This window comes from Arachis stenosperma, chromosome 9 (assembly GCF_014773155.1).
Source record: "Arachis stenosperma cultivar V10309 chromosome 9, arast.V10309.gnm1.PFL2, whole genome shotgun sequence".
Classification (NCBI taxonomy): Eukaryota; Viridiplantae; Streptophyta; class Magnoliopsida; order Fabales; family Fabaceae; genus Arachis; species Arachis stenosperma.
Genome location: NC_080385.1, coordinates 128788351 through 128806982, shown reverse-complemented (window position 1 = coordinate 128806982; position 18632 = coordinate 128788351). Strand labels below are relative to the sequence as shown.

Genomic DNA, 18632 nt, shown 5'->3' with positions numbered 1-18632 from the left:
TTTAAAGCCATGCATCATTCAAGTGGGGAGAAAAATTGCATGAAGGTTGAGCCAATTAATCCTAGCCTCCAAGAACCCTTGAATGAAGTAATTGTGAAGGGTCCAAATCCATGCTTGGGAAGAAATGAAGAGAAAGAGAAGGTGCAACAAGATAAAAACACAAATGAGGCATACAAGAGTTTGCAACCAAAGCCTCCCTTTGTAATCAACAAAGAATCCCCTGACATCAAACCTCAGTTTGTGTTGGGTATACATCATCAAATAAGGAGGAGGCTCCCAAGAAGAAAGTGCCTGGAGGATAGAGAAATAAGAAAATCCCTATTGAAGACTTCTCACCAGGAGAGAAAGTGGTGGTATCTCACCATCCATTATTACCATATACAGTGAACCAAATCCTCTCTCTTGAGTATATTGAGCTAATACATGAAAACACAGGGAGAAGATTCACCATGAGAGCTCAGGAGTTGAAGCATTATGCTCAACCTCTACTTTAGCAAGAAACAACCGTCAAGCTAGTGATGTTAAAGAAGTGCTTATTGGGAGGCAACCCAACGTTTGGTATTTTTTTCATCCTTCTTTTTACTTTGTTTAAGGTTGTGTATGTGTTTCATGGCTTATGTTTGGTGTGCTACACCAATAGGAAGTTTGCATTTCACTACGTATTTGGCCTAGTTTCACATTGATTGTGTCACACTAAGTTTAGTGTTTTCACACCAAGTTTGGAGTTACTACACTTCACTTATGCAAGGTCCACCCCCATGCAAACATATTAGCAACCTCCTTATGTTACATTGTTTTATCTTTCATTTCTTTTTGTTTTAATTTGGTTTATTTTATTTGAATAATCCCCTGTATTACTTGATTGCTTTCACTTGATAATCCTGTCTATTCCTACTTTCATCACCACTATTTCTTTTTCCTTTGTTGCTTGGGACAAGCAACCATTCTAAGTTTGGTATTAGAGGCTATGCTCTACATAGCCTTAGAGAGGATGAAGGCAACAATAATGATTAAGGTGGTCTCATTTCCTTTAAGCTCCCAACTTTTAATTTTTTCCTGTGCTTTCTATTCTAGTTTGTCTACTTTCATGCTCTTTTACACCATATCTCGTCTGTTGAACTTATTACTTGTAATATTCTCATGAGCACTCTAATCACATGAAGAAGAGTTATTTAGATGGAGGGAAGCTGAACTTGATAAATAAAGTTCTCTAATGATAAGTGGTAGTACATTACTTGTCATGATCATGGATTAAGCTAAAAGGTTGATGATCTTGTATGAAAGGAAAGAATTATCTCTTATGAGCATAAGGCTTAGAGAAATATTATGAGATTTCTGACTAGAAGAAATGATCCTTGAACTTGAATTGAAAAAAAATAATAAAAAAAAAAGAAAGAGAGAAAAAAATAGCAAAAGAAATAGAACAAAGAAAGAAAATCAAGATAAAAATCAAAGATTGCAAAGCTCTGAGCATCAATAGTTAAAGAGCCTAGCTATGTGTCTGTGGTCCAAGGATAGGGCTCGGGTGATTAGATCCGAGGGGTGCTTCATCACCCGATAACTTGGACCAACTGGTCGGGATTACCGATCGAAAACCCACCATTAAGAGTTCCCTTGAGATAAAACATTTAGAAGCCCAAAGAGCTCCTAAGAAGGACATGAGCTTCAACAATGATTCAACCCCCTTTCAGCTAAAGCAATTCTTTTCTTTTTTTTCTCTTTTGCTTGAGGACAAGTAAAGTATTAAGTTTGGTATTGTGATGTATTTGCGTATTTGGTGTTTTTCTCTTAGAATTTCATTTCAATAAACTAAGAAATTTTGCAAGATAAGCAGTGATTTCATGGTTAATTGAGCAATACTTTGAGTTAGTGTGTATTCATTGATTACAGGAGAATTTGGAAGAAAATTAGCAAAAATTAAAGAGAAAAAAAAAGCCAATAATCATTTTGAGCAAAAAGAGCAAGATTGAGAAACAATTCAGAGAGATCTCTAGATTAAATAGAGAGCTTCCTGGACACAAAATATTGAAATCAACCTTCACGTGCAACGTGGGAGAGCAAGCATGCCACGCCAAACCAACTATGCACTCCTGGGGACATAAGACCACTTGAACGTAGGACGTGAGAGCATTGGTGTCCAACACCAAAACGAAAACCATGCATACGCTTCTCTCATACGTACGAACATGTTGCGAAATATGCTCAGTCATGCGTATGCATGACCCCCACTTCAACATGGGACGTAGAAGCATAGCCATAGGACGTAAAGAAATCAACATGGGATGTAGGCATGTCATGCGTGCGCATCTAGCATGCGTACGCACAACCAGGGCGAAAAGGGATATCATGCGTACACATGTAGCATACGTACGCACAACAAGAGGTTTTGAAATGTCATGCGTACATATCAGGCATGCATACGCACAACACCTAGTTTGTGTGGGATGTGAGTTTTTCTACGTGCAATGCCATGGAGCAAATAGAGGCCAAAATTGAGGGAAAAACAAAATCACGTACCACGTGAGACACTCTACGTACAACGTGTGGTAACCAGAGAGTGAATTGAATCAAGAGCGGGCTCTACGTGCAACGTGAAGTACCCACGTGCCACGTGAGACTCTAGCTATCCTCCAGGGGACTCAACTTAGTCACTAAACCTCCAATTCTTCATCATTTATATGGTCAATTGAAGGCTCAACTTAAGTCGACTAATCACAACAATTAACTGAGGATTGCAAGGAGATAAGATTAAGAGCTTTGCTAGAGGAAAACAGTTATGAAGAAGATTTGATTTTATTTGAATTTTGATTCTATTTTAGGTTTTGAATTTCAAGTTGTTTAAGGTTAGGATTTAAAGGGAGAATTCACTGACGGATTCTCTTCCTCTTCCTTCTTCGACACTTTTTACTTTTCATAATTTTAGGTTTTCTCTAAAGACATGAGCAACTAATCTCCTTGGTTAAGGTTAGAAGCTCTATTATTCCTATAAAAATACTCTATCTTTTCTACCTTTGATTTATGCTTTGATATCTTCTTAAGAAAAAGTTTTCGTTCTTCATCCAAATGGTTTGAATGTGTTGGGAAACAATTCTTCTCTAACTTGAATTCTTTTAATTTCTTCGAAAAGTTAATTAATTGAATTAAGTTTGAAAACTTATTCTCACAGTTCTTAATTTTTGAAACTAGACTTGATAAGTGACATCGAATCAACTTGGGAAAATTCTTATGAATTATGTGGCGTATAAATCAGTGAACGTGCCTTAACTCTTTTCTTAATTAATTGACTAAGGAATTAGCGATTAATTAGGTTAAAGAGAAATTGAATTACCAAGGGATTGGGGTTTGATTATTAATGATTTTTTATGGATGTATCTTTGCATGATCAAGGTAGAAATTTAAAATATTTGTTCAGAAGTCTCAACATCTCTAAAACCTTGACTCTTTTAATCATATCATCTTTTCAATACTCACTGTTTGCCTTTGTTTATTTCATTATTTATGTTAAAGCTTTCTAAAATCCTAAATTGTGATTGTCTTACTAGAATAATCAATTAACTATTGCTTGCTTAATCCATTAATCCTCGTGGGAACGATAACCCACTCCCGTGGTATTATTATTTAATATGATCCGATGCACTTGCCGGTCATTTGTGGTTTGTAAAATTCGCATCAATATTATGCAATGTATGAACATCTCAAAATGTATTTGGTAATCTGGTGTGATATACTAGTATGAGTATATTACAAACATGTGAATGATAAAATCTAAGTTTGCATGTTTAGTTGGATAGTTTTTGGGGGAATTTTATTCAGTTTCTTTATACTTCTCTATCTTAATTGCTTTTGTTTGTGATTCTCTTTTGTAATTGCAACTAGTTGCAAATTACATATTTCTTACTCATAACACGAACATAATTAGTAACCTATATCTGCTTTGGTGCTTTGACATGTTTATTAGTATTTCAGAGATAAATTAGAGATACAAGCACAGACAAAAAGCATGATGAAAAAGGAAAAAAGACTAACAAAACAAAGTGGATGGCCTCCTCGTGACGTCACGCACACAAATCCACTTCGCGTTTGCAAAAGTTCACGTGGATGTGGATTTTCCGTGCTAGCGAAGGCTCGCATACACGAGATAATGTTGTGTGTGGGAGATCCACATTAATGAAATACGTGTCCCAAGACCCACTGCCCCCTCCACTAATATGGCTTCTGAAGATGAAAAGGGAAAATTCAGAGGGATGAGGAGTTAAGTTTTTATTAGGTTAGTTTTAGGTTTTAGAGCAATTTTAGAGAGAGAAACTCTATTCTTTATACGATTTTAGTTTTCCTCTTTAAAATTAGTCTCTAAAGTTAAAATTTATTGTTAATTATTTAAATTTTCTGGATGATTTAAGTCACAAAATTCATCTCCTTCGAATTATAGTCAGTTTGTACTTTATTTTCACAATACTGTGTTTACGTTTATGAATACTTAGCTTGTTGATTTAAGTCTTTATTTAAATGTTATGAATGATTATCTATTAATTATCTTGCATTTATGTTTAGTTGATCAATTTTTATTTTTTTGTTCAATTTAAGTAAAGTAGATTTTGTTCTTAAATATTCTAAGGTTAAGTTTTATTTGTGCATTCTAAGTACTTGGTGAAATGTCTCTTCTAATCATTATAAACTAAAAATTCTTATTTTTGCCTCATGGAAAAAGATCAGGAGGGTCTTGAATTATGATTGATTATATCACTAATATATTCCTTTAAAAAAGAGTTTCTTTTAAATATTTTTTTTGGCATAGATGTTTTTTTCTTTTTTTATTTTCTTATACTAATCTTTTTATCTTTTTGGATTCACCAAGAATTAAATTTTAAATTTTTTGGACATAAAGATATAATATTATGTCATAATATCGTTTCTCCTAAAAATTTAAACTAATAAAATAAAATAACATATTTTTACACTTTATTAATGGTTGACTTTTTAAGATTTTATTATTTAAGTTGAAAAAATCTAAAAGACCTTTTATAATATTGTGGATTAACGTATTATGATAACTTTACTCAATTACATTAATATCGATCATAGTTTATGACTAATGAGATTTATAAATAAATAAGGCTGAACCCCAACGATTCTATAGTGTTTCTGACCTTTTTTCCACATTCTAATATTATTGTTATGTTGTGCTATATGATTGCGATGTTGTTATATATAATATAATACATATATGTATGTATAATTATGTGTGTTTACTATTGAGCAGTGCAGCATTTGCATATTTTTTTGTAACATTTGGCTCTCCATAAAACAAGAGTTTCTAGCCTAATAATAATAATAATAATAATAATAATAAATCGCAAGAGCTTCAACCAATTATACAAGAGATTTTTTGTATAGCAATACTTTGATTTCCAAGTTAGAACTCTTAGATTATTTATCTATTGCATCACAATTATTATATAACGAGATCATTTATCTTAAATTAAATATAATATTTTTATTGAAAACACTACTAATAATAAAAAATTAATTGAAAGCCTTCCAAAAAAAACTAAGTATAGTAGAAGTAGATTTTTTCTATTAATGTATCGCCTTTTTAAAATTTATCATCAAAATATCACTTTTTTAAAACTAATTCCTTAGATGTTATTCTTTTTACATTATTATAATCAATTATAACTAAATATAAAATAGCATAATAAATGTCATCCTAACCAGGGACGGATCCAGAAATCTAAGAGTGGAGGGGCCGAAAATTAAAATATTATATAATCAAATATAAAGCTATATATTTAATAATAGATATAATCATAATTAATTTTTTAATTTAAAAAATTAATAAATACTTGTCAAATAAAAAAATTATCTCAGTTTTTATAATTTTTTCATAATTTTTTATAGTTTTATATCTAATAAATTAAAATATAAAATTATATATTTTTAAATATTTTGTTAATTAATTTACTATATTAAATATTTATGTGACAGTAAGTTATATTTTTATGTTTTATATCATTAAGAAATATAACATAAAATAATATAAGTTAATTACACTAACAATTTTGTTACGTGAATTTAAAATATATTAAAGTGTTTTTATATAATAATAGGGTAAAAATTAATTAAAAAAGAATAAAAACTAAATAAAATTAAAAAAAATAATATTATTATAATAATATTAAAGTATTTTTATATGATTATAAATGTGTTAAGAAAAAATGTAAAAAAAATTCGAATTAAATAAAAAATACAAATAATATAAATATATGTAGAAAAATTTAAACCCTATTACATAAAGAATAATAACTCTTTTTTTTTACCAAAAATAAAGAGACTTGAACCTACGAGCTCTTAATTGAGTATGAAGAGACTATGCCATTTAAACTATAGCTCATTAATAAGAATAATAACTCTTTTTACTATCACTATATTATTAAATTTTATTCTATACAAAATATCTATTATAATAGTATATGAGCTTTTAAAATTTGTTGGGAGGCCAAGGCCACTACTTGCCCCCCTTTGAATCCGTCCCTGATCCTAACTAAAAAATAGCGTTTAGATAATAGTTTCAAATTAAAAACATTTTAATAATAAATTTTAGAAAAAAAATATCACATTAATAAAAGAACTCGCAGAAATGAGTAAACACAAAAAATTAACATAAGTATACGCGGTATATATATAAATAAAATATAACTATATATTAAGTATACACCAAAAATTAACAAATAAAATTAGCACTACAATATTTTTAAGCTATTGCAACATATACAATAAACAACACTTAAAAAGTATTGTCTAAACTTATCAAAAGCAATATTTAATGTTTGTTGCAATGAAATAATATTATGGCAACATTTTTATAATCAACACAGTTATAAGTGTTATCTTTCATCAATTAAAGAACATGTAAAAAACGTTACTTCAACAAATTACATACACTTGCAACACTTATAATATTCACATATTACACTTTATGGGAGTTACTTTAAAATCTTTCATAAACTTCCCATCATAAGTGTTGTCTCAAACACATCTTTAAAGTGTTGTTGTTTTTTAACCAAAGGTAACACTTATCAAGTATTTCTCTCAAAAATGTTGTTTTTGAAACAAAAAAGTGTTGTCTTGATCTAAGGCAACGGCTGCATATGCAACGTCGTCCAAAAACGTTGTCTTAAGTTTAAAAGTGTTGCTATAAATCAAAAGCAACTTTTTGTCAGCTTTTAGGCAACACTTTTTAAATATTGCCTTAACTTAAAAATGTTGTAGTGTAGTGATTAATATAAAATTTATATTAAAAATAAATTAAATAATACATAATTTATAAATAAATACATAATAATTAATTTTAATGATTGATTTTACGGTACACATTATATATATATATATATATTTTTTAAATATTAACATTATTGAGCGTCACCTATATGCATCAGGTGTTGAATGTTGAATCATTTGGACGAAGTAATTATTTACTCACCATAGTAGGTACAAAACTCATTTGGCTAAAATTATTATCATTAATTGGTTGTGTTCTTCTAATGTTACCAATGCACTTAAGCAACAGTAGAAGCTAAGATAACTTAATGGTCCCGCCGTCCCGTGCGAAACTTCGAATTAATAAAAATACGATAAGGCTAGGTTGATAACAACTAAAATCATTAATATGATATTTATAATTTATATATATAATATTTAAAATTATATATTTATTATATCTAAAATTATATAATTATTTTAATAATAATTAATAAATATTATTTTAAAAATAAAAGAGAATTTTATATAAGAGTAAAAAAGCTAAGGGTGGTGTACAAACAAATAATAATAATACCTAAACAATTGCTTCAATCTCTGCGAGGGAAAAAAAACAAAACATTGCCACATACACTACAACATTTTCAGGTTGAGGCAACTTTTAAAAAGTGTTGCCTAAAAGTTGACAAAAAGTTGCTTTTGATCTATGGCAACACTTTTGGATTTAAGGCAACGTTTTTGGGCGGCGTTGCATATCCAGCCGTTGCCTTAGATCAAGGCAACACTTTTTTATTTCAAAAACTTTGCTTTTGAGAGCAACACTTGCAACACTTGGTAAGTGTTGCCTTTGGTTGAAAAACAACAACGCTTCAAAGGTATGTTTGAGACTACACTTTTTCAGTGTTGTCTTTTCTCTTATATTTTGGCCACTACTAAAAAATGTTGCCTATTTGCAATAAAATGCAACCCTTTTACGTGTTGCTTATAAGTTTGAATTCGCAATACTTTGAAGTGTTGCCTATTAGTTATGAATATGCAACCTTTTAAAGCATTGCCTTTTCTTTTGGATATGCAACCTATACAAGTGTTGCTTTTTTTTTGGATATGCAACATATACAAGTGTTATTTTTTCTTTTGGATATGCAACCATACAAATGTTGTCTAATATTCAAAATATGCAACTAATAGAAGGGTTGCCTTTTTGGTAAAAATAAGTTACTTTTGTAATAAAAATACACAAAAATAAAATTTACAATAAAATTTTTTGTTCATACATGTGTAATTATTTTATTTAATACATAAATTTGTGCACAATAAAAAAATTTATAAAAGAGACAAAATAACTAATAATAAAATTCTAATTAAAATAGATATTAAAAAGTTTAATTAGTATTTCAAATACATGTTTATCAATAATTCTCAACAAAATAATAAAATTCTTGTCTAACAATAATTGTCATAACAAAATAGTAATTAATATTTATCAAAAAAATATCAATTTACTTGCATATTTTATATCCATATTTTATATCCATGCTTGACTTGTCCCATATCCTAAATCTGCAAATAATACACAACAAAAAAGTATATTGTTATTCATGTACCCGATATAGATGAGTATGTAGTACTAATGAGAGAGTTATACCCTATCGTTGATGCATTGATGTTATCCCTTTGAAGTGTGAAGCATACTTGAGCTGTTGAGCATGATCTGTTTCTTTAGAGGGAGCTGAATCTACTAGGATGGACAATGAAAACAAACAAGCTTTCTTAAACTCTAGTTAAAGTTATCTTGTAATATCTAATATCTAAAATACAAGCACTTGAATGATACAGAAATTATGTCAAATTCATCAGACTTTTCTTTCCTTTTCATTTAATTTCGAATGGCATCAATCAGCACTCTTAGTCCATATGAATGCTACAAATGGCAAAACCATGTGTGGCCAACATGCAAAGGATAAGACTGGCTTTGTACATTGACAAGTGCAAATTAACCGTTAGTGGGAATGCCTTCAATTTTCAAACACATCAACAAGCTCCATCATGTAAATCTTAGGTATAGTTGTATAGGTGCATACAACACATGCATGTTAAGTGATTATTTCAACAGTAGTTCTAATATCAGATGCTACTTATCTATAAGTCAATCTATATTTAATTTCTCATAATATATACTTCATTTGACAAGTGTATATATAGTAAATGTAAACAGATTGATATCAAAGGGTTCAACATGGACTCAGAATGCAGTACATAAAAGAAACTGACCAATCCACCTCATAGTTAACTTGTCTTTCTATCAAAGTAAAGACCTATGTTCATTGCATTTGTTGTTCATTCATTAAACACTAGCTTGCTATGCATGTGTGTGTGAGAAAAAAATTTACATTGAATTAACAGAATCAGACAACCAGTGGTTGTTGATAGTACATGGTAGAGTGAATGAACCATTTTTGTATGTGCTGACTTTTTAATAATTCAGCTAAATAGTCTTTTAAAGAAATTGGTTAAAATAGTGGAAAACATAAAAAAAAAAGAAGCTTACAGTTAGTTAACATTTTTCATTAAAACTTTCTACATTTAAATATTTAATATGTTTAATAAGTGTTCTAGACTTGAAATTTAAAAAATATGCAAAAAACAGTTCTCCCAGAATTAATTAAAACAAAAGCATGCATTAAGTCTCAAAAACCAAAGCATGCATTAAATCTCAAACTATCTGCACAGAAACGAAATTGCAATCCACCAAATCAATTATTTGAACAAAACCGGCTCAGAAGTACAATGGCATGCCTAAACAACCAAGAATCAATGAGCAGGAACATCCAGAAGCTCTGTTGTGCAATGCAACCTTCATCAATCACTAATCAAAGACCACAAGACACCATTTAACCCCAAATGACAAAATATGCAAGAAAAAAACAACTTGAAAAGCAATCCCAGCTAAAAAAGAGAAGAAATGTGAACCACTTGAAACTCAACTCCCAAATTTCTTAAGGAGGGAGGGACCGAGGGAGTACCTTTTTCATCAGCATCACTGTCTTTACGCTTAAGAATCTTTCTCACATCTTTCCTTGTTAAAAAGTTAAACATTGTCCTTTAGCAGAGAGGGAAGTTGAGTGTGGTGCTTGAAAGTTGCAAGCAAACCCTAGAAAGTTAAACCCATAGTATTACTGGTTAAATACTTCAGCTAATTTCTATATTGCTCAAACAAGAAAACCAAATACAAAAATCTAGATAACCTTTTCCAAGATGACGAGAAGCTGGCATCCTTGGAAGAACACAGCTTTATATAATAATTCAGATCTGCTCATCTTTGATGGCTGATCAACAAAGCAGCTTGAACTCCTCTTTCTCCTAATAATAGATTCATCTTCTTGTTCCTTAGATTCTTTGAAGAGTGGCAACAATTCAAGTGAAGCAGTATTAGTAGTGTTAGTACTATTAGGCCTTTGATCCATTGAGCTTTCAGAAGATGTCAAAGAACTTTAAATTTCAAGTGAACACATGGTTCCTCTGTTCTGTTTCCTCTGCCCACAGCTCCAACTGAACCCTCCTCTTATTTCTGTCAGTTCCGAAATCGGAGGAGATCCCGGGCTGCCATTGTTGATCATTCCTGCAAGTGTTTCTTGTGCCTTGTGTAATACTGATTGCAAGTACTTCCCTTGTGCTTCAATCTTAAGCTGCAAATGTCTCTGCACCTGAAAAATCATTATCCATATTGATCTTTAACATATCCTTGTTATGCTTCAATTTTAATTTAGATACCTACCTCAATTTGCTCATAAAGTTTCTTCTGCACTTCCATTTGCATTTGGAGAGCCTCAGCAATTTGCATGCTTCTGTTGAACAAAACATTTGATCAATGAAATTTTTTATACCAATTACAAAAGCATTCAACTAGTTTGATCAATTTTCTAACTATTATAATTATTACTCAGTCATCTCATTCTTATTATTATTTTATAGTTTAGAATTTAGACATAAACTAAAAGAACTTAGGCATATAACTTCCAACATCACAATCTTACATGTTCACTGTGACCTTGTGAAAAGTACACAACTCAACTTCCAACAACTGGTAAAGAAACAAGGGGACTAGCACATGCATGCCAAAGTTCTGAATCCAAAACGCGCTTTTCTCCTGTAACCAAAGGCCCTCAAGTAACCATATGAAAGTCCATCAAAATCATTCATATGTTATAAAATCATATGCTTTTCTCCAAGACTATTTCGAAATGACCTTCCCTAGTTAACGGCTATTGCATAACCTAAGCAAACCGACGCATGCCTATGAAAGAACAATAATGTTTTGTTAAGATTTCTTTTTAATAAATGACTTCTAAGACTTTGAGAATTGCCCAATCTTTTTTGGCGACAAATACCATCCCCAATTCCCATTAATTCCTCACTATTTCTAAAGTGATGTTATTAAAAGTTAATTTTGTTTCTTGACACCCCAAAAAGAAAAGTAATAAATAAAGTTAATTTTGTTTAGATAGTTTATAGATCTATTATTTATTCAAAAACTTATTTTCACAAACTGTTTTGGAAATGACATTAAGTTTAATTGTAGGTATTAATAGATAAAGTCATTTAGTTGAAGAATACCAAAGTAAATAGATATTGAGAGTCAAGATCTGGAAAATTGTAGGTATTAATAAAGTTTAATTGTGAAAGTAAAAGAATTGAGTGAAATAAAGGTAAAGACAAAAAAAGACAACTAAGAGGAAGAGTGCAGAACACAAGAAGCATGTGAAGATGGCTAACTTGACCGCCTTCAACCATGGAAGTGGAACCCAACACCCAGGTGGCTTAAACTGAATCCCCGTGCAGTCCCTCTTTTCTCCTGTAACCATATGATTATATACACAAAATTCTCAGCAACCAAAGTCCATCAAGATCTAAAAGAGAATAGCATTTTCACCCCCTTAACACTGATACGCAACAATAACTAACTCCAAAACAGTGGAGAATAGAAAGGGAGATGAACAAGGAAGAATATGCAAACAAGAGTGTATACATAACATACCTTCTGGGGGTGGAGGACAAAAATTAGCTGAAGAAAGCTTCATTTTCAGCAAAATTTCAAAACTAGAAAAAACCAAGCCAATCCCACACAGTCAATTACTAAAAACAAAAGCTCTTTAAGTAGACCCATTAAGTAGGAGCAAAATCCTCACAAGAAGAACCTCAGACCACAGAAAAATCCTTTTCTTCTCTCCTTTCCCGCTGCAAAATCTCATTCTTCTTACCTTTATAATTACCTTTACATCCATTAAGCAAGGCTAATAACAATTCATTCTTCCCTAAAATCCTTTTACTATTTGCCAAATAATAATGCAAATTTCTAATTACCTGTATATCACGAAATTTAGCTTCTTCAACAATCAATTTGGATGCTATTTCCGCTACAATGTTTGTACTTCTCCTCATATTTCTTGCTTAACAACTCTGCCTGTAAAATAGCAGCAACTGAGAGTTTATTCTCCAATTTCTTAAACTTAAAATTAAATGACATATTTAAAGAAAAAAGGAACATACCTCACATTTATCTGCAGATGGCCTTAGCTTACTGTAATCTAATTGAGTTACATGAAATTTCTGAAACATTAAGGAAAAGAAAAACAAGGTCATATTTCTCACTATTTTTGCATAAGTAGCTACTTCTCCCAATTTAGAATACGGAGGAGTAGAGCAGAACTCAGTGCGAGAGAACGAAGAACAAGGTACGAGCAAAAGAATATAGTGGAGCAGAGCAAACCTCGGTGCGAGCAGAAGAACATGGTGGAGCAAAGCAGAACTCGATGCGAGGAGAAGAACACAGCAGAGCAGAAGAACACGGCGGAGTAGAGCAGAACTCGGCAAAGCAGAGAGAAACGCAGAATGCGCACATCAGTGTTGTGAAATTGGGGAAATTGTGTTAGGGTTGGGGTTAGGGATTTAGGTTATTCATGATTTTGATTCTGAATGCCGTCCAAGCGTTCGTCTGGGAGAGATCGGAGACCAACGCGCCTCCGCAATCAACCATGAAACTCACACGCGCCGCCCAAGCAAGCCTCCATGGAGCTGGCGCATCCACTCGAAAGAACCTTCCAGGACAAACTCGAAGGCTCGATCCCTAACGGCGGTGAAGAAATCACTGAATTCGGTAACAAATGAGGTAAATCGAAGCGAGCGACAACATGAACAAAGCATATGAGATCGAATTTCGCTCCTCAAACCACAGTAATAACAGCAGCAACAAAAAGAGAAAACAACCACAAGGACAACAGAGAAGAAGAAGGAAGAGTATCACGATTTTGTAACAGGAATGAACCAGGTGATGAATGTGTGCTGCTTAAAATATTTAGAGGGAAGCGTAAAATTTTAAAAGAAAATATTGAATTATTTTAGGCAACGATTATAACGAGAAGTCTATTAAAAAATTAAAAGCATCCCTCGTAAAGGGTAATATATGAAGACCATAAGCGTTGCTTGATTAATTTACTAAAGTAACGCTTTTTACATGTTTTCTAATTGATCAAAGAGAACGCTTATGACACGTTAGTTAATAAAGAGTTACAATAGCCTTATTCTTTTGCAATAAATTTTAAAAGTTGTTTTTGATTATTATAGACAACATTTTTTAAGTGTTGTTTGTACTACATGTTGCAATAGTTCAAAAATGTTGTAATGATATGGGAACTACTTATTCAAAATATAACGTTAACTCTCAAATTACAAGTTTGCAACTACACATAAATGTGAAAAATTATAAAACCAACAAAAATTCTAGTTAAAATATTTCACCAAATACGAGGGTTGCTATTTTAAATAGAGAATTTTTGAATTTCAATTGACAATTTAACTTTTATATGTGTTAAAAGAGTTTTATACATTATTTATAAACTTATTTAAATGAGTATGTATATATAAAAAAATCAGTTATTTATATAAAATATATATTAAAAATAAATTAAAAATACATGTACTTAAATAAAAATATGTAGTGCTGATTTTTGGTGTGCATGATTAGATGATGGTACCAAATATTTTACGTTGTCAATACTCAACACCTTAAAATTAAACTTAAAAGAAATTCAAGTAAACTCCACAGGAAAGGACACAACTAGGAAGGGAGGAGCAGTGTTAGTTCGGCATTTTCGTGGGTGTATGAGGGAGGAAGTGACACTGTTTATAAATGAAAATGTTTTATCTGTAAAAAGAAAAAAATGACCTAGCAAAGACTTTAACTGTGAACAAGCCCAACAGCTTTATTTTATTTGACTGAATCCAAATTACAGAGACAAGAGAATACAAATAGTGTGGTACGCAACAAGCTATGGCACAAGGCATAGCGTGTCACTAGCTAACACAGACTTACATAAACTTTAAATCTCAAAAGCATGCATAATTAATGATGATAGATATATAATCTATTTTATTCAATGCTAAATGAAAGCAAAGCCAGCTGAATTTTAAACTTGATGATGTTAAGGTTAAAGAAGCGATCAACGAGGATACTCGGTCACAATCAGAGGACCAAGAGGTTTGATGGCGGATGGGGGTATCATTGCTGGTCCTTTACCATTTTCCAACGGAAAAGCATTATCAACATCATCAGTACCTATATTCCCATGGCAGCACTTGAAGGTCACAGATTCGATATGCATATTGCTGTGGCATGTCGGTTCGGGGCACGTATATCGGATCAGCCCACTAGAAGGAATGTTATCCAATCGGAACTTTATACAAGGCCGAAGCGCTTGCTTGGCGAGTTGGACATAGTAATAATTGTAGATAGCGGTGCCAAAGCTGCCTAACGCCGATATATTGGGTTGCCAGTATTCGAAGCCCTGGAGCACATCCATTATCACATTATTGTACCCAGTTAAGATTATATTCTGGCCGTTGGTCACGATGGCCCATCCGAAGTTCAGAGTGTTCATGGAGAGAAGCATTTGAATGTTGGACAAGTTCATGTTGATGGTTTCAACATTTTGAGTGATGCTGAGTGAGGAGTGAGTACCTGATGCTATGCCAAAAGTAGGTTTGAAGGTTTTGCTCAATTAATGTAAGGTTACATTGTTGAATGTTTGTGTTTGTTCCTTCCAGGCGCATTTTTATACCATCAAGATGATCACCAAACTGTTTAGTCCATTCGCTTGTTCCTCCGTAGAAAAAGACGTAGTGCTCTTCGCTCTGACTCGCGTGAATATAAAGAATATTAGACAAGAGAAAGTCTCCATAACTAATATTGTACAGCTAACATTACAGCCAACATTTAATATACGAAAAAAATTATCTAAAACTCTTAAAAATAAAAGTATTTAAAACTCAATTAAAAATAACATCTGAAATTTAAAACCAAGCAACAAAAGTTTATTTTTAGTGAACTTTATACTAAACTCGTTTGACAACTTACTATAATGTTAGCTAACACTATAGTGTTAATTCCCTAGTATTCTTCATCGGATTATTATTATTATTATTGATGATTAATAAAATTATTGTTCTTTTAAAAATATAGAAGAAAGTGGATTACATGAGCATATTTGTAGTGTTCTCATGTGTCAATGATATGTACATACTCTACGCAAATAAAAGTAGCAAGGATTGAAAAGTAGTAGTTCTTACCGTGACCCATGTTTGAATAGGACGAAAAATTTTAAATACTGCGGACCAAAACCAATTCCATGGTTTAGAAACAACAATTGAGATGGTAACAGGATCGAATGGGAAGGCTTCTGTGCCCCACAGAGTGATCGCGTCCAGTGCGTTGAGGTTCAAAATATTTGCAGAAGCATCAAGCACCACCACAATAGGTTCACCTCGGTAATTCCACACTTGTTGCAATGCTTGGTAACCTTCTATGAGTGAGTAATATTCCACCACATACCATGAAAGCATCCTAGACTTCAAATTCTTAAACTTTTCCTTGATTTCAAGGGTCCAATCTCTCACAACAGGTACCCACACAATCTTACCCTTCTTGTATCCGTGAATCGATGTTAGAGACGTTATCTCATGGTCAATCTCAAGACCAGAAATGAATAAAAACAAGTTCTCTGTTCCATCCAGGGTAAGCTGTCCATTGACGAACCAAATTACAATTAGAAACGAGAGAAACATAAATTTGCAAATCTATATATAACACACGGCATGTCATGGTGTTGAAATTTTATTATTACTTTTGCACTAATTACCAGTTCATTGGTACCGTTGGCAAATATATTAACAGGTTTATCAAAGTTGTTGGGATAGATTAGAGCTTTGAGGAGTTGCCAAATTCCTACTGATGAAGGTTTTTGTAAGACCTCTGTACACCGAATTAGATGTTGCCATTGCACTGCAATAGAATAGAAGATAAACCTTTGAGTTAGTAAGTATAGATTTAAATAACGACGAAGTATTTAAATTTAATTTTTGTATTTTTATAATTTAAAAAATAAATGTTAAATTTCTTAATTAATTTTTGCCCGAGTTACTAATCAAATACTAGAGTGTAAAAGTTGTACTAGTGGCATTTATTTGTTTATATAGTATGTGTGAAGATAACGTAACCTTGTTGGATTCTGATTTCCTGCAAATAACTTTTCAATTGATCCAGAATATCATTGAGTTTCTGAAGAATCCAAGAATACTGGATCTCCTCCCACCCCCTGATGAATCAATCCAACATATGCAAGTAGAAGTTTAATTGTGGTAATATAGATTTCATTTTAACCAATATAAAATATATAATGAGAGAGCATCTCGGATGTTAAAATTCGGACATACGTTTGATTAGCACAAACAAAAAGGGAGAAAATTGCCCAATAAGCGTAAAGAGCACGAGAATCGTTGCAGAGAGTTGGAAAATGCTTTAGAATGCATGATGATATGTTTGCAAAGAGCTTCTCCAATGTGATGATCCCCTTTATGAGTTCCAGTGTAATTTTAACCAAATTGTTTGTAACATTTGAAACCGATTGAGCGGGTAGAATCCCCTCTGTTGCAAGCGTGAACAGATGCAGCTCAAGCGCGTTCTGCTTCTGGCTCGCTTCCTGTGCCACTGTCAGTCGCAATGGCTTTACATAGTTCAAAGCAAAAGCAGAGAATGCTATCACTGCTTTAGCATCCCATGCGTAGCTACTCAGCTTCTCAAGAACTTCCACCACTGACTTGTGCACATTTGATTTGTCGAACGAGTGGCATGTCATCTGTAATAATTATCCAATGTCATTCTAGTATCTGTATACTAAGCTAGTTACGGTGGCCATAACATTTTAAAAGATATTTTTAAAATTAAAATAACATTTTTTAAAAAATATTATATGTATATATTATGGTGATTATGGTAGTTATGATATTTATAAAAATATAATTTTAATTTTAATAACGCTTTATAACCTCTGATTCACTATAAATATAAGCATACTTAAATTCACCATATGATTATAATCAACCATCTAAAATATGTAATAATTTTGATTGGCACCATACAATGAGCTAAGTTATTGTAAATTAAAAGTAGGTAATTAATGAGTTGACCTTGCAAGCAATCTCGCAGAGAAGGTTGCAAGCTGGCTGGAGAGCAACTTGAGGAACCTTGTTTTGCCCAACATCGAGGGTCACTTGCTGAAATAATAATAATATTCAGAAATAAACAATAATATAAATATAGTCACATTAAAATGCAGTACAATGTTATAATAGTTAGTTAGTTATGAGGACCTGGAAGTCAAGAGAAATGGTTGAGGTGCTAATAACAATGTCAGACAGAACATTGAAAAGAGAATCGACATCATGGTTGATTGCTTGAGGGTTATGGAGGGGGCTGATGTTGAAAGAGATCAAATTATCATTAGGCACATTGAATGGGTTCAGCGGCGATATTGGAGGAGCAGAATCGGCTGGGAGGTCTGGAATAATTGCAGGATGAGAGGTGAGTGGATAAGAGGTGAGTGGAACTCCTGGACGAGACTCTCCTGGCTTCACCATTATTCCAGGGAATTGAGGGCTTCCGATTGTGTTTGACATTATCACAAAACTCAAAAGAGAACAAGAGTTACTTAGCGCTCTCAGATTAATTAAAGAACCAGAAAAAACCAACTCTTCTGCTACTGGTGCGGTTTTGGTGTGCCTCTGCTAGCTGCATACCTTATCCCTATTTATAATTCTCAAGGGGTCACACTTTTACTCACTCTTTTAATTTTCTTTAATTTGTAGGGTCTTAATATATAATTAATGACAAGTGTTCCGTGTTCACACTCGCAGACCCAGTTAAAAAACCTAGCATTAATCGATTACTCTAACTAATTGGTTGTCGGCCAGCATCTTATCACTTGATGTTTTTAATTAAGAGGTTGGAATTTGAAGTCTACTTTGGTATGAAATGTACTCATCTA

General features: G+C 32.2%; 1 protein-coding gene across 1 annotated transcript; it reads right to left on the bottom strand.

Annotated features, from left to right (window-relative positions):
• Window positions 1-14502: 14502 nt before the first annotated feature.
• On the bottom strand, window positions 14503-18355 carry LOC130947923 (protein SIEVE ELEMENT OCCLUSION B-like). The gene is made up of 8 exons (XM_057876635.1): window positions 17959-18355; window positions 17776-17862; window positions 17023-17444; window positions 16807-16904; window positions 16449-16591; window positions 15880-16329; window positions 15272-15444; window positions 14503-15098 (listed from the first exon to the last, which is right to left on the bottom strand). The coding sequence occupies exons 1-8, from the start codon at window positions 18262-18264 to the stop codon at window positions 15062-15064; spliced, it is 1716 nt and encodes a 571-aa protein (XP_057732618.1). The 5' UTR covers window positions 18265-18355; the 3' UTR covers window positions 14503-15061.
• Between the last annotated feature and the right edge of the window lie 277 nt (window positions 18356-18632).